General features: G+C 42.5%; 3 protein-coding genes, 2 long non-coding RNA genes and 1 other non-coding gene across 7 annotated transcripts; 1 reads left to right on the top strand and 5 right to left on the bottom strand.

Annotated features, from left to right (window-relative positions):
- Nucleotides 1-1,052: 1,052 nt before the first annotated feature.
- On the bottom strand, nucleotides 1,053-2,126 carry LOC112346396 (D-ribulose kinase-like). 2 transcript variants are annotated; one of them, XR_002992411.1, is made up of 3 exons: nucleotides 1,881-2,126; nucleotides 1,687-1,827; nucleotides 1,053-1,633 (listed from the first exon to the last, which is right to left on the bottom strand). XR_002992411.1 is itself a non-coding variant. In XM_024675303.1 (3 exons), the coding sequence occupies exons 1-3, from the start codon at nucleotides 2,115-2,117 to the stop codon at nucleotides 1,384-1,386; spliced, it is 624 nt and encodes a 207-aa protein (XP_024531071.1). In that variant the 5' UTR covers nucleotides 2,118-2,126; the 3' UTR covers nucleotides 1,053-1,383. The 2 variants fall into 2 exon arrangements, 1 of the variants encoding a protein (XP_024531071.1); XM_024675303.1 differs by having other exon boundaries at nucleotides 1,687-1,823.
- A 193-nt stretch (nucleotides 2,127-2,319) lies between these two features.
- On the bottom strand, nucleotides 2,320-5,292 carry LOC9646434 (probable leucine-rich repeat receptor-like protein kinase At2g33170). Its single transcript, XM_002970138.2, has one exon. It carries the CDS (start codon nucleotides 5,290-5,292, stop codon nucleotides 2,320-2,322), a length of 2,973 nt encoding a protein of 990 aa, XP_002970184.2.
- A 156-nt stretch (nucleotides 5,293-5,448) lies between these two features.
- Nucleotides 5,449-5,520, top strand: TRNAM-CAU. The gene has a single exon. It is a non-coding gene; the product is annotated as a tRNA-Met (tRNA).
- A 34-nt stretch (nucleotides 5,521-5,554) lies between these two features.
- On the bottom strand, nucleotides 5,555-6,184 carry LOC9646433. Its single transcript, XM_002970137.2, has 2 exons — nucleotides 5,871-6,184; nucleotides 5,555-5,808 (listed from the first exon to the last, which is right to left on the bottom strand). Exons 1-2 carry the CDS (start codon nucleotides 6,045-6,047, stop codon nucleotides 5,611-5,613), a joined length of 375 nt encoding a protein of 124 aa, XP_002970183.2. The 5' UTR covers nucleotides 6,048-6,184; the 3' UTR covers nucleotides 5,555-5,610.
- Nucleotides 6,185-8,323: 2,139 nt separating this feature from the next.
- On the bottom strand, nucleotides 8,324-9,019 carry LOC112346392. The gene is made up of 5 exons (XR_002992409.1): nucleotides 8,939-9,019; nucleotides 8,773-8,878; nucleotides 8,596-8,691; nucleotides 8,463-8,545; nucleotides 8,324-8,393 (listed from the first exon to the last, which is right to left on the bottom strand). It is a non-coding gene; the product is annotated as an uncharacterized LOC112346392 (long non-coding RNA).
- A 365-nt stretch (nucleotides 9,020-9,384) lies between these two features.
- LOC9632000 lies at nucleotides 9,385-10,329 on the bottom strand. The gene is made up of 5 exons (XR_002992408.1): nucleotides 10,266-10,329; nucleotides 10,132-10,204; nucleotides 9,608-10,082; nucleotides 9,486-9,553; nucleotides 9,385-9,428 (listed from the first exon to the last, which is right to left on the bottom strand). It is a non-coding gene; the product is annotated as an uncharacterized LOC9632000 (long non-coding RNA).
- Between the last annotated feature and the right edge of the window lie 1,891 nt (nucleotides 10,330-12,220).

Genomic DNA, 12,220 nt, shown 5'->3' with positions numbered 1-12,220 from the left:
TGCTTATTGTGTGATTCAATTAAGAATTCTAATTTTTTTGCTAGAATAGAAGTTGATATGAAACCAAATAAGTATTCATCACACATTTGTGAAACCACTTTTTTTTAATGATCATGCTAGAACTAAGTTATTCAAAGTTTGCATTTAACTAGTAACTTTGCATTATACTTCACAATAAACTTTCTGAGTAATTAAATAATTGAATAGCTTTTTGGTTTGCTTAAGCAAACCTGTAATAGGGATGGTAGTGAATATATTTAGAATATGCTTGAATATTTTAAATTATTCTACCATCTAACGGTTGTTATTCATTTAGATTAATTTTTTATTTATAATTTATAAACATGTTTATAAGTTATAAAGTTTTTAAAACCCTTTCTAATATATTCTTTTTTATTCTATCATCTTAATATGAAATAAGATTAATCTTGTGTTTATAAATTACAAACATGCTTATAACTATAAACTTTATTTGATGAATTGGATTAATAAATATTAAGTAAACCAAGCATTGCTAAATGCAACACATAGCAAGTTATTTATAGTTGTGAGTGTTCATAGTCTAATTCATAGTTCAGAGTGTTAGGATAAAACTCATCATGTTTAGGTCAAAAGTTTTATAATTTTAAACATGTTTATAATTTATAAATACAAGATTAGATAGTAGAATACATTTAGAATATACTAGAAAATTTTATAAATTATAAATACAAGATTAATAACAATTGTTAAATGGTAAAAATATCTAAATATAATCTAAATATATCGAGGTAAAACCAAAAAATGAATTTTGAACCAAACAACTCTATTACAAGGATTTAATTTCAAACTCCAAGAACCCTAAAACTCCACGAGCTCAACTATCACCACTTTGCATTGGTTTGGGAACCTGAGCCACAATAACTCGCTGCATCAATAACAATCACTCCCCCTTTTAAAATTGTGTGACCTCACACACTATTTTCATTAAAGAAACCATGGTTTCTTTTTTTTATAAAAAAATCCCAAACCAGGGTTGGTTTTGTAGCCCACCTTTATTTATATATATAGTATAAATAATTTTTGTTCCTTTTAATTTCTTCTATTTTATAGAAAGATAAGGAACATTTTTCTGAACTCCCTGCTCTTGCCTTGGGACATGGCCTTGGCTTGGCTGGCCATGGCAGAGACGCCTTAGCATTCGGCTTTGGAGCTGGGTAGCACTCGGCCTTAGAGCTGGCTGGCAGAGCAGGCTGGTGCTACAGGACATGGTCAAAGCCCCGGAGCTGGCTGGCACCAGACATGGCCGAGGCCATGGAGCTGACTGCCATGGCATGCCCAAGTGTGCCGATGCTTGTTGGACAAGCTAGAGGGAATGAAAATTGATTTTTACCTCTTCTTTCCTCATCCCAGTCCAAGGGTGGGGTTCCATGCTCTACCCACCTGGAAATTTCTCCAGTCCGCCTGGTGCATCAAAATCGCGTTCTTCCTTTGCTCTTTCTCGGCTCGCTGCCACCATGCGACCATTTTGCAGAGAGTGGAAGTTCCAGTGAGAACAGTGTGGTTGGCAGGAGCAATCTGGTGGACGAATGGTAGACTCTGGGAACAGCTCTCGTTATATAGAACTGGACGGGACAACAATTCACCCGTGTTTCTGGAAAACTTCGTGATGAGTTCATGGAAAAAACCAAGAAAAATGTAGAAAACCTGTCGACGATCATCGTGGTCACAGAAGTCCCATCCAGACAAATCGAGCCAACGCGAGCGCGGAAGTCCACCGGAATTTCTTCCAGCAGCGCAAACAGCGTCGCCTTCCATCCGCTGGCAGCCGCGGGATTCTCAGCCTGCCTAACCAAACCATTGAGACGCTAAAATTCGCTACAGAGCATCGAATTCCTTACTGGATACTGCCGCTTCCTCTCCGCAAGAATCTCCCCTTCCTTGTCGATCACCACAACGCGCGCGCCGGACGTCCCGAAATCAAACCCCGCGAACAGAGAAGAAGAATGCAGCGATGGATTCGAGTCGGCCGCGGCGGTAGCGGCGGTAGCGGCGAATCGGCCGCTCCTCCTGGAAGAAAAACCCTGACCTAGTGATCCTGGCGCATTGCCGAGAGAGCACGCCAATGCGGGAGCCATAGCCTTAGCCCGTCCACGTAAGCCCTAATTCCAACGGCCAATTTTCTAAACACTTCCTAGAATATTCCTAGACTATTGGAGTAGGAACAAAAGACCTTGTTATGAGACACACGCAGGGCTATCGCAAACAAGATTAGGGATTGTAGAGCGGAGAATGGCGCTTACTTGCCCCATTCGCGGCCGCGCCGCGGCGATCGGGTGGCTACACACGAGCCCGATCCTGGCCACGGCGTCGATGCTCCTCTCTGCGGTCGAATCCTGGCGGAGGACGGGATCCAGCACGTCTTCCAGCCGGCCTTCGACCAGGTGTGATTCCACCCAGCTCCGCAGCGAAATATCTTTGAGCGTGCCGCTCGTCGGTCGGATCCTGGTAAGCGTCTCTAGAATCACGATTCCATAGCTGTAGACGTCTGCGGCGGTGGTCATTGTTCCATCCGAGCCATACTCTGCATATTTTAGTAGCGTCAGCTTCCTTTTTTTCCTCTCTATACGATAAGGTACCTGGTGCCACATAGCCGATCGAGCCTTTGAGCTTGCTTTCCCAATGCATGCTGCTTTCCAGTCGTAAATTCCTGGCTATCCCAAAGTCCCCAAGGTGTGCTTCCATGTTTTGGTCCAGGAAGATGTTTGCTGGCTTGATGTCTCGGTGAATTATGGGTCCAGTGCTTGCTGCCTCCTCGTGTAAGTAGCTCAGTGCATTAGCAACTCCCTGGACGACGTTCATGCGTACCGTCCATGGCAGATTTGACCCATGAAGCTCGTGAAGCTGCTTTTCTAGGCTGCCGTTGTCCATGAACTTGAAAACTAGCGCCTTGAGCTTGCTCTCGGAACACCACTCGATGATTCTCACGATGTTCCTGTGTCTTAAGTCTTTAAGGCTGTTGTATTCAGCGATAAACTGCTCCTCGCCTGTGTGGTCTGAAAGCTTGTAAACCTTCACAGCGACAGTCTGCCCGTCTCTCAAAACACCCCGATAGATCGTGCTGCATCCTCCCTTGTCTACGATGTTGTCTTTGTTGAATCCTCGAGTTGCACTCCAAATTTCTCCTTCGATAATGCTCATCTCATCTGACTCTTCCTTTGTCCGCGAGCAGGGATAATATATAAGCAATGCCATAAACGCCAATGAACATAACGAGATCGAAGTAAGAAAAATAATGACCGTATGCAGGTGAGGCGCTTTTGCTGGTTTTCTTAATTCTGTGCTGTTGATGTAACTGTTGTTTTTAGGATCACAAGGGCTCAGAGGGAAGTCACAAAGTCCTGGATTACTTATGTATGAATCCTCGGTGAACGTGTTGAACTGAGCTCCCTGCGGAACGGCACCAGTCAGATTGTTATACGACACGTTAAAATATGACAGCTGAGGTATCTCTGTGAGTTCTCGAGGCATGCTCCCTGAAAGCCTGTTGCTAGATAGATCTAACGCCTGGAGCAGGTGCAGGCTTCCAAGAGTATGTGGAACTTGTCCAACGAATTGGTTTCGAGAAAGATCGAGATATGATAGCCGGGAAAAGTTCCCCAACGTGTCTGGAATATTACCTTGGAAGCTATTACCAGACATGTCAAGGTATGCTGCTCCAAAACGAATACTAGTGTACAGCCGCTTTCTCTCTCGGAGCGTGGAATAGAAGCGGAGGTTCACAACATACTGAAGTCCCGCGAGAGGGCCTTGTTCGGTGGTTGGGAAACTGAACTGTGCTGGTAAGGTGCCACTAAATGTATTCTCTGACAAATCGATTGCCATGAGCTGCGAAGAAAAGTTTCCAAATTCAACTGGGATATCTCCAACGAAGTTGTTCGAGCCGATGCTGAGGACGTTTAAAAACTTGAGCTGGTAAATCCACTCTCCAAGCTCTCCTGACAGCGAGTTGCTGGCTAAGTCCAAGACCATCAAGTACGAGCAGTTTCCAAGAGTGGAGGGAACACGTCCTACATGTTGGTTGTCCCTACTGGTAAACTCCACCATCATAGAAAGAGCTCCCAGAGTCGAAGGTATTTCTCCACTGAGTTCATTGTTATCGATGCTGAGTCGTGCCATTCTTGTGCAGTTTCCAAATGCCTTTGGTATTGATCCGGTGAACTGGTTGTTGGACAAGTCGAGAACGCGCATGTTATGACAGAAGCTGTGCCACTTTGGCGAACTTAAACTCCCACTCAAGAAGTTGTTGGAGATCATCACGCCTTCTGGCATCGCATCACCGATTTCTGGCAAGGGCCCCGTGAACTGATTCCAAGAGAGTTCGATCGTTTGGGAAGAATTGTGAGCGAACAAGGTCGGTGGCAATGGTCCCGTCAGCTGATTGTAGCGCAAGAAGAGATTCTGGATGCCGGACACGCAGTCCGGTAGCAGAGAGCTCAAACGGTTCATGGAAAGATCAAGGGTGACAATGGTGGCAGTGATGTTGCAAAGAGACGCTGGAAATGGGCCGCTCAGCTGGTTAAAATCTAGCACAAGCTGTTGCATCTGCGAGAAATTTCCCAGGTACGGTATGCTTCCTTGAAGTAAATTATCCGAGAGTCGAAGTTCTTGAAGACGGCTGAGCACAGACAGACATGGAGGAATCTCTCCTCCATGCTGGTTGGAAGACAAGTCCAAGTGAACCAAGCTGGACAACGAGCAAAGTGAAGCAGGGATGGTGGTGTTGGACAGGCTATTGCTTTGGATGGTTAGATCTTGAAGCTCCTTGAGGCTGCTGAAGATGCTGTGGAACATTGCTTCAGTGAGATGGACCCCTTGCAGGACGAGCTTCTTCAGCCGTGGAATGATCGGGACTTTGAAGGAAACGTCAGTGCTGCCAACGATCTTGAGCTCCTTTAGCTCGGAGAGCTCTTCAAGACAGGACGGGATCTCATCGTCCCAGTCGCGGTCGTCATACTTTGTCAGCCTCAGCCTACGCAACTTGGTGAAGCTACAGACTTGCCTGAGGATTCGCGCCTCCGGGAAGAACCCAGGTGAGACGATTATGTCGAGCGACTTGATCCGTCCTTGGCTGGAAACGCTGCAAAAAATCCGCACCCACTGGCAGCAGAAGAGTGGAGGTCCCAAGCTCGCGGCATCGCTGATAGCAGTGAGGGAGGCTCTCTCTTTCTCATCCTCGACGCAGCTCAACTGTGCGAAGATCGAGGTGGCTGCTGCTGCCACCATCGCCAGGAGCACGAGCGAGTGCTTCATGCCGAGACGAGCATTTCGAAGCTGTTAAAACTGGTTTGAGCGACAGTGAGCGGACGATTCAATGATGTTTACTTTTGTTTTCTATCAGAAAGGTGGCCATGCTTCACTATTTCCAGCTCATAGTTCATCGTTATGATCGCGCAGAAGGTTGTGAAAATCGGAGTGGCGCAGCGGAAGCGTGGTGGGCCCATAACCCACAGGTCCCAGGATCGAAACCTGGCTCCGATAGATAACATTTTTGTCCTTGCGACTCTCCTTTTTCTCCACAAAAGACTCTTTCTCAAGTTCTTCCAAAGATCACTGGAAACATTTTTTTTCTCATGCACAATCCAAACTCGATTCTTGCGCCAGCTTCAAGAAATCATCCCAACTCATCTCTTGTGATATGTATTCAGTATTGGAGGGGTTGTAGGGAGCACGGACGCGATCAATGTGCTTGATGGTGGTGTTTTCCTCGTCCAGCACCGAGTCCGAGAGATCCAAGGCCGTGGCTTTGAGCAGCGAGGACGACACTCCCTGTCAATGCAAATTCGCAGAGGAAACAAGAACTCGAGTGATTGTTCTTCACTCAAACTCACCTTATAGACAAGCACAACATCATCCTGGGTGTGCACCAAGAGAACTTCTGACCTCTTCTTTCGGCTGTACTCCTCCAATAGATTGCTCCTCTTGTTGCTGCTGCTCATCGCCATGCATCTTGCTCGAGCTGGAACAAAGGAGCAAACTCTCTGCAAGCAATGAGCCACACTCGACATCTGGATAAGTTTTTGGATTTGTTTGTGAGAATCTCTCGTAGTTTAGAGAAATAGTCCAATTCATGGGTTCTGGTTTTCCTTGCTATAGGAACCAAGAGCAGGATATAATGCCTATGATTGTTGAAATTATAAAGTGTTGTGAATACATTTAAGAGCTTTCACAGCTTGATCAAGCTTGGCTTGGTGTAAGACTTAGATGCACAGTTTCTTCCACTTTGGAGCTCCGACTTTTATATATGCCACATGGAAATTCAGCACGTCTTTTTTTCTCCTTCCTGTTCTTCCAGGCTTCTAAGCAATGGTTTCTTGTCAGGTGATTGCTTTGAGATCCCTGACAAGAAAAAGCTTGCAACAGTGTCTCTCCTCTATTAAACTTGTAAGTGCCAGATGCAATCTAGAAGAAAGCAGCTTTTTCCCATAGATTCTTGTGCTTTTCAAGCATGAGTCCAACCAACGCATTCACGTTTTCCTGCAAGTCTAAGCATTTGTGGCAAGAAAGAAGTATTTACTTTGAACTCATCATTTGTCAAGTTCTTGAGTTTTTTTTCGACACCTTCCAGTAAAGCTTCTACTCTCCACTCCAAAAGCTTACACTCAAAACACTCAGATTCATCCATGCACTATGACAAAATGGATGCTCTACCTTCTTTTTAAATTGTATGGAGATTTGGACACCTTTCATTCACCTATATAAAATGTTAAGGAGACAATTATAACTTACCATGTCTAAAAAGACATTAATAAATATCTAAGCTATTCTATGATTCTTAACTGATGAAACATAGCTTTTGAAATTAAATTGACAAATACACCAATTACAACATCTAAACTAAGGGAAGGTCAAATAAAACTCTCTTGACAAGACTTGTCATCTGAGTTAAACAGCAATTAGTTAGTGAGTGTTTAAGTTTTCGACACATTGCTTTGAGTGATGGTGCATTTGATATTACCTCCTCAAAAATGTCAGCTAGATCTTTTGCTTCACTGGATGTGAGGTTCCTTGCAATGAGACAAATGAAAAGAAAATAAAGTGCAAACCTGACATAACACTTGCTATAGATATGAGAGAGTGTCTTCGGAACATGTTTTGCATGTCATCCAGGTAAAGAGAAGACACCGTATTGATGTACTCATTTGCGAGCCTTCTATTATTCGACAGCAACAGTTGACAATAATCATTTGCTTGGCTCATCAAACTCTCAAGGCAACAGTTCTGTTGATCTCTGAAACATTTTTCCTGGTTGTAGGAAACATAGCCAGTATCAACCAATGGACCCAGTCAATAACAAGAACAGCTTGATCACGTGAAACGGATCCTCCTTTGCTTGGAACCTTACCATTGTCGTGATTATCCTTCTAAAAAGTTCACTCAGCTTCTCATTATAGCCTTCAACACCCACCTATGAGAAATGCAAAACTTCATTCCGTGACCTGTGTAGTCACCTCAAATCCAGTGGACACTAAAGTCACAGAATACCAAAAATCCGCCTAGTTCCGCGTAGTAAGCTGCCAAAAGAGAAGAACCCTCAGCCAAGAAAGCATATCTGGCTGCCAAAGACGCTACCTGATTCGTTAAGTTCATCAAGGAGGAGGCGCTTAAACAAAGCCGACAAAGTGTTTGCCTCCAAAGAGCAAACTGCGTGAGTTCATCGCCACGTAAGCTTTGGGAGTCTTGAATGCATGGTCAGGTTTAAACCATAACTTCGCCATCGTAGACTGGTTTAGAAGAATAAATTTCTGCATGCTCAAGTGGAGCATCCTACACATATTTATCCTTGATAGAACAGTGGGAACATCAAAATCTGATGGAGTATAAGGATTCGGGTGCGGTAAGTGCAGCCGTTCATCTACACTTTCTTGTCATTTCTGCAAATTGTGGAGGGTGCTCGTTACAGAATGACAAAGTTCCTACCTTCAATAAGTTGTCTTGGATTGTTCTCTCTCCGTGGTCAGGTCTTCAAACGCTTTTGAAGAATGGAAAACTCTGTTGAGAAAAAAGAGAAAAAGGCGGCTCACATAAAAACATCCAAGCACCAGTTACCCGACTCGCTCAGGTGTAAGCAGCTCGAGCTCGCGTCTAATTAACTCGGCATTGAATTCACGTGGAAAAGCTGCACCCATAACCCAATTCTCAGCAGGAAACATCTGAAGAAAGAAAAAGGATGAGAAAAAGAATTTCAAATATACTACTAGCCTTCATTCTCGCAGCAAGGTTCGCAACCTACGTATATGGCAAGTACTTCTCTTGGTAGTGAAAATTCATCTCAGACGAAATTGTAAGCTGCAAAATGTATTACCTTGAATGACATGATTACAACTCCTTTCTCATGCACAAGTTTAATGTAGCTGAAAACGATGGATATGACATTTTGCACTTGATTTACACAAAGGAGAAGTGTCACAGCTTTAACTTACCATTTCCCATGTCCGTTAACTCAATTCCAAGGTGGAAAAAAGAGTAATTCAAGTTTCCACGTTCCTTTCATGCTTGAAGGCGCCTGCAACACAGGTAATATAAGTTATACGAGCATATCTGCTGAATGCTTACCAAGGCTTTTAAGAAGCGCACTAATGGAGCCACCGGACTCGTGACCAAGGAGCATTGTGATATATCGACCTTTGTAATCCGGAAACTCTGGAATCACTGGCCACTGAAGCTTTCAGTGATGACGAGTCTTGAAAGGCACTACAACGGTAGGATTTGTCCACATAACGTCAAACTTACTTGTAGATGTTCTAAGCGGCAGGGTTCTCCAGGAAGGTATGGGGCTTTGCAAGATCCTGTTTTCAATGAGACCGAAGATCTCTTTTACCATGCTCGGCCAGGCTCTCTGTGTAGAAAGGCATTGAAGCTCACAGAATGAATTGTGATGTTGCGACTTTGCACATACCTTTGCCGTAAAGAGCAAGGCATATGAGGTTTACGAGTAATGATGGCATCTCTAGTATCAATGCCTTTCTCTCTCGCCTCGTTCAACAACGTGTCCAGGCTTACGACAAAAAGGTAAAAACAAAAACGATGTTACCAGTTCCGAATTTGTGCCAAGGATGATCACGAGAGCTAATATGTAGCAAGAGCTGCAAAAGAAAATTAAAAAACAGTGGCATATACATGCCTTCAATCAAGGTTCCCGAATAAGCCTTCTAAAGCCTGTGGATTGTCGCAGAGAATTTTCTAAAGGAACATTCTTGAGGAGATTATAGGCCAAGACTGCAGATAGGACTCACCTTAATCCACTGCATTGATTTCCCTCAACGTTGCATCTTTGGACATCAAGGATGGATGAAAAACTGTGCGAAACGATCAAGAGCCTGTGCAAAGTGATCAACATTTACGTCGAAGTGAAAGTTGGTCTTTTCATTGCTCGTGCATGCATTTGTCTGTCCACCATGAACAAAGTAGGAAACGAAACACGAGATGAAACCAGAAAATCATACCGCAACAAGAAACTTCGCAAAATCTCATTCCAAGGGATATTCCTCGCTGGAAAAGAAAAGCATGTGTTCTACAGAGAGGCTCAAAACAAACATTGGCAAAACGATTACATTGAAAGACCCACCCAACAAATGCGCCAGTCCAGGAATATCATCTGGTCGCCCAACTTCCACATCCATTAGCAGCCTACATCGAAAAGCACAAAGACGAACGAGAAAGAAACTAGAATTTACCTTGTCAGTTTGAGGATGGAGCTTGTTGCTGAGAAGCAAGCTCTTGTACTCGCGATCATAGCTTCCGGGCTTTGAAAATCTCTGATTTGACGAACTCTTCCGGAGCGGCCGGGGAAGAAGAGGAACTAAGAAAGCCTGGTCCGTCCATAGCTAAGTGACTAGAGTCAACGAACATTCGCTAGCATCTTTGACTGATCATAAACTAGGGAGAATTGCATAAACAGTCTTTGGGGTACTTGGGAACTTCCGTGATTGCCAACACCGTGATCTCTATCTTCTTCCTCTCAGTGACTGCGAGGACATCGTCTACCTTGAACTCTCCAGTGAAGACATACAAGGGATCGATCGCTTCCAATTTCTTGATACCTGAATAGTAAAGGATCAATCATCACAAAAGAAGAGAGAGGCTGTGTACCTGAGACGTTGTGGTAGATCTCAGCGATGATTTCGTCTTTGCACTTGTCACAGGTGTCTATCTTGAGCACAACCTTGGCAGCAAGAGGAATTAAACTTGGGGAGTATTGATGGAGAATTGTGTGTAGCGTTTACCTTCCAGGCCATTAGAATTCTGGAGAAATTGGAAGAGATATTTCATAAGAATAGGACTCGACAAAAAAAAATTAAAATGCTAGGTCTCTGCTTTGCTGACTTTTCAAAATTTTGCGCTTATCACGCATTTTTCCAGTGCAAACTTCTTGGACTTAGCAGTGGAATCGCAAGGAATAGTACTCAATCAGAAGAGGAAAGAACTTTGTGAAGTCTTCGCTTTACTGAGGCTGGTTTGAATTTGTCGACTAAGGCCAAGTTTGCCACTGGCAATCTCGAGCTGCATTTAAGGCCTGGCAAAATCATTCATAAGCTCGATCTCCCAAGGATAGAGTTAAGTTTTTATGTGACTACCAAGCTTCAGGCATTGTCTTGAGCAAGCTCCACAGACTGAGTCACCGTTGGAAGAACACTGCCCAAGCTAGCAGAATTTTAATGAAATTCTGAACTGGCGTTTTAGTAACGATTTTATCCAGCGTGGCTCGCTCCATTATCAGCCTCAAACTCGATGTGCCCAGCCTTCCCACATTTTGGTTCTTCTGTTCATGGAATTGCACCATCTACCATTCGGGCAGTGCTGTTGCAAGTGAAAGTTTTTTTTTTTTGTCCATTTGGCCAGTGAGTGAGCAGCGAGAGCATTTAGAGAGTTCAATGTGGTGTTTTTTGGATGCTTGTGTAAAGCAGTTTTCTTGGCCGGTGAGTAGCACAAGTTTCTTTAGTCCATGATGTGAAAATGCAGATGTTCTAGTTGATTCCCCTTTGTAGCTGGTATCAACATCTAGGAAGACTTAAATTCAAAGGGTAGGAGAGTTATAAGAGCATGAATTTAGTGAGGTTTTAGAGAATGAAGATGTGGGTCTAGAATAACAATTTTTGGAGCTTATGAGGAGGTTGAGTTCTGAATGATGCCATTGAGCTTGAGATGTAGATTATTATTCAACAACAAAAAATGTAATGTACGTTGCTGAAGTTACAACAAATATGGTTTGATGCCAATGTTTCAAATCATAATCAGCAAGTACTCTGGTTTTTGGAGGGAATGACAAGATTATGCTTTATACAATTGAAATTCTAACTATATTATATGCTTTGTCCAAAGCTAATACAAAATTAAAATTGCCAGAGAGTTAAAATGGTGGATTTATTGTTATTGTCATGTTAATTGTGCCAAGAATTTCACAAGGTGCTTGTATTGCAATGAGACAAATATATTTGCTACCTCTCTATCATAAAAGTACTTTTGATTGATTTTCTAAATGAAGAGCTGCATTTTAATTTGCTAAAGGGATTGATATTTATGGAAAGATGGCATGCTAGCTTGTTTATATAGGTTTTGATGCATTTTGGGAGTTGCTAATTATTTGTTAATGTAGACAACACTACAAATTTTTCTTAACCATGACGAGTATTTTAATGTTGGATGGGATCCAAATTTGTAAATATATTGTTTCTTATAATGATGTTGTCACATCATTTTTAATAGATGAACACTTATTGGTTCAACTAGAGAAAGGATAGAAATAAAAAAAGGACTTAGCTGGAAACTTATTAAAATTCTTTGTTGTGGTAGATTTAAAAAGGAACTTTGAAACATCAAGCTGTAACATTGATTTTAAAGTTTATAGGATATATAGCTTTCTAACTACCTATAAATAACTTGAATTTTAAATACTAAAAAGTACTCAATACTTTCTCGGTATTAAAAGTTTTTTTGCCAACTCCATCATATTTAGTATGGTTTCAACATCAAGTTTTGTGGATGAAACTTATAAGTTTGATATCAATTTTACTTTTTTTCAAGGAGAAAAATTCTTTATACTAACCTCCTTCATTGAGTATAAGAATCTATATATATACAAGACAAGTATGTATGTTGGGTTTATTATTGTTCTCACTAATTGTACTCCTTTTCTTTTTTTCAGTTTTCACTCAAATATGTCTCTTCTTACCCTTCAAAC

Source organism: Selaginella moellendorffii, unplaced genomic scaffold, assembly GCF_000143415.4.
Source record: "Selaginella moellendorffii unplaced genomic scaffold, v1.0 SELMOscaffold_14, whole genome shotgun sequence".
In the NCBI taxonomy this organism is placed as follows: Eukaryota; Viridiplantae; Streptophyta; class Lycopodiopsida; order Selaginellales; family Selaginellaceae; genus Selaginella; species Selaginella moellendorffii.
The sequence above is the reverse complement of the archived record's forward strand: the minus strand, read 5'-3'. Positions and strand labels throughout refer to the sequence as shown.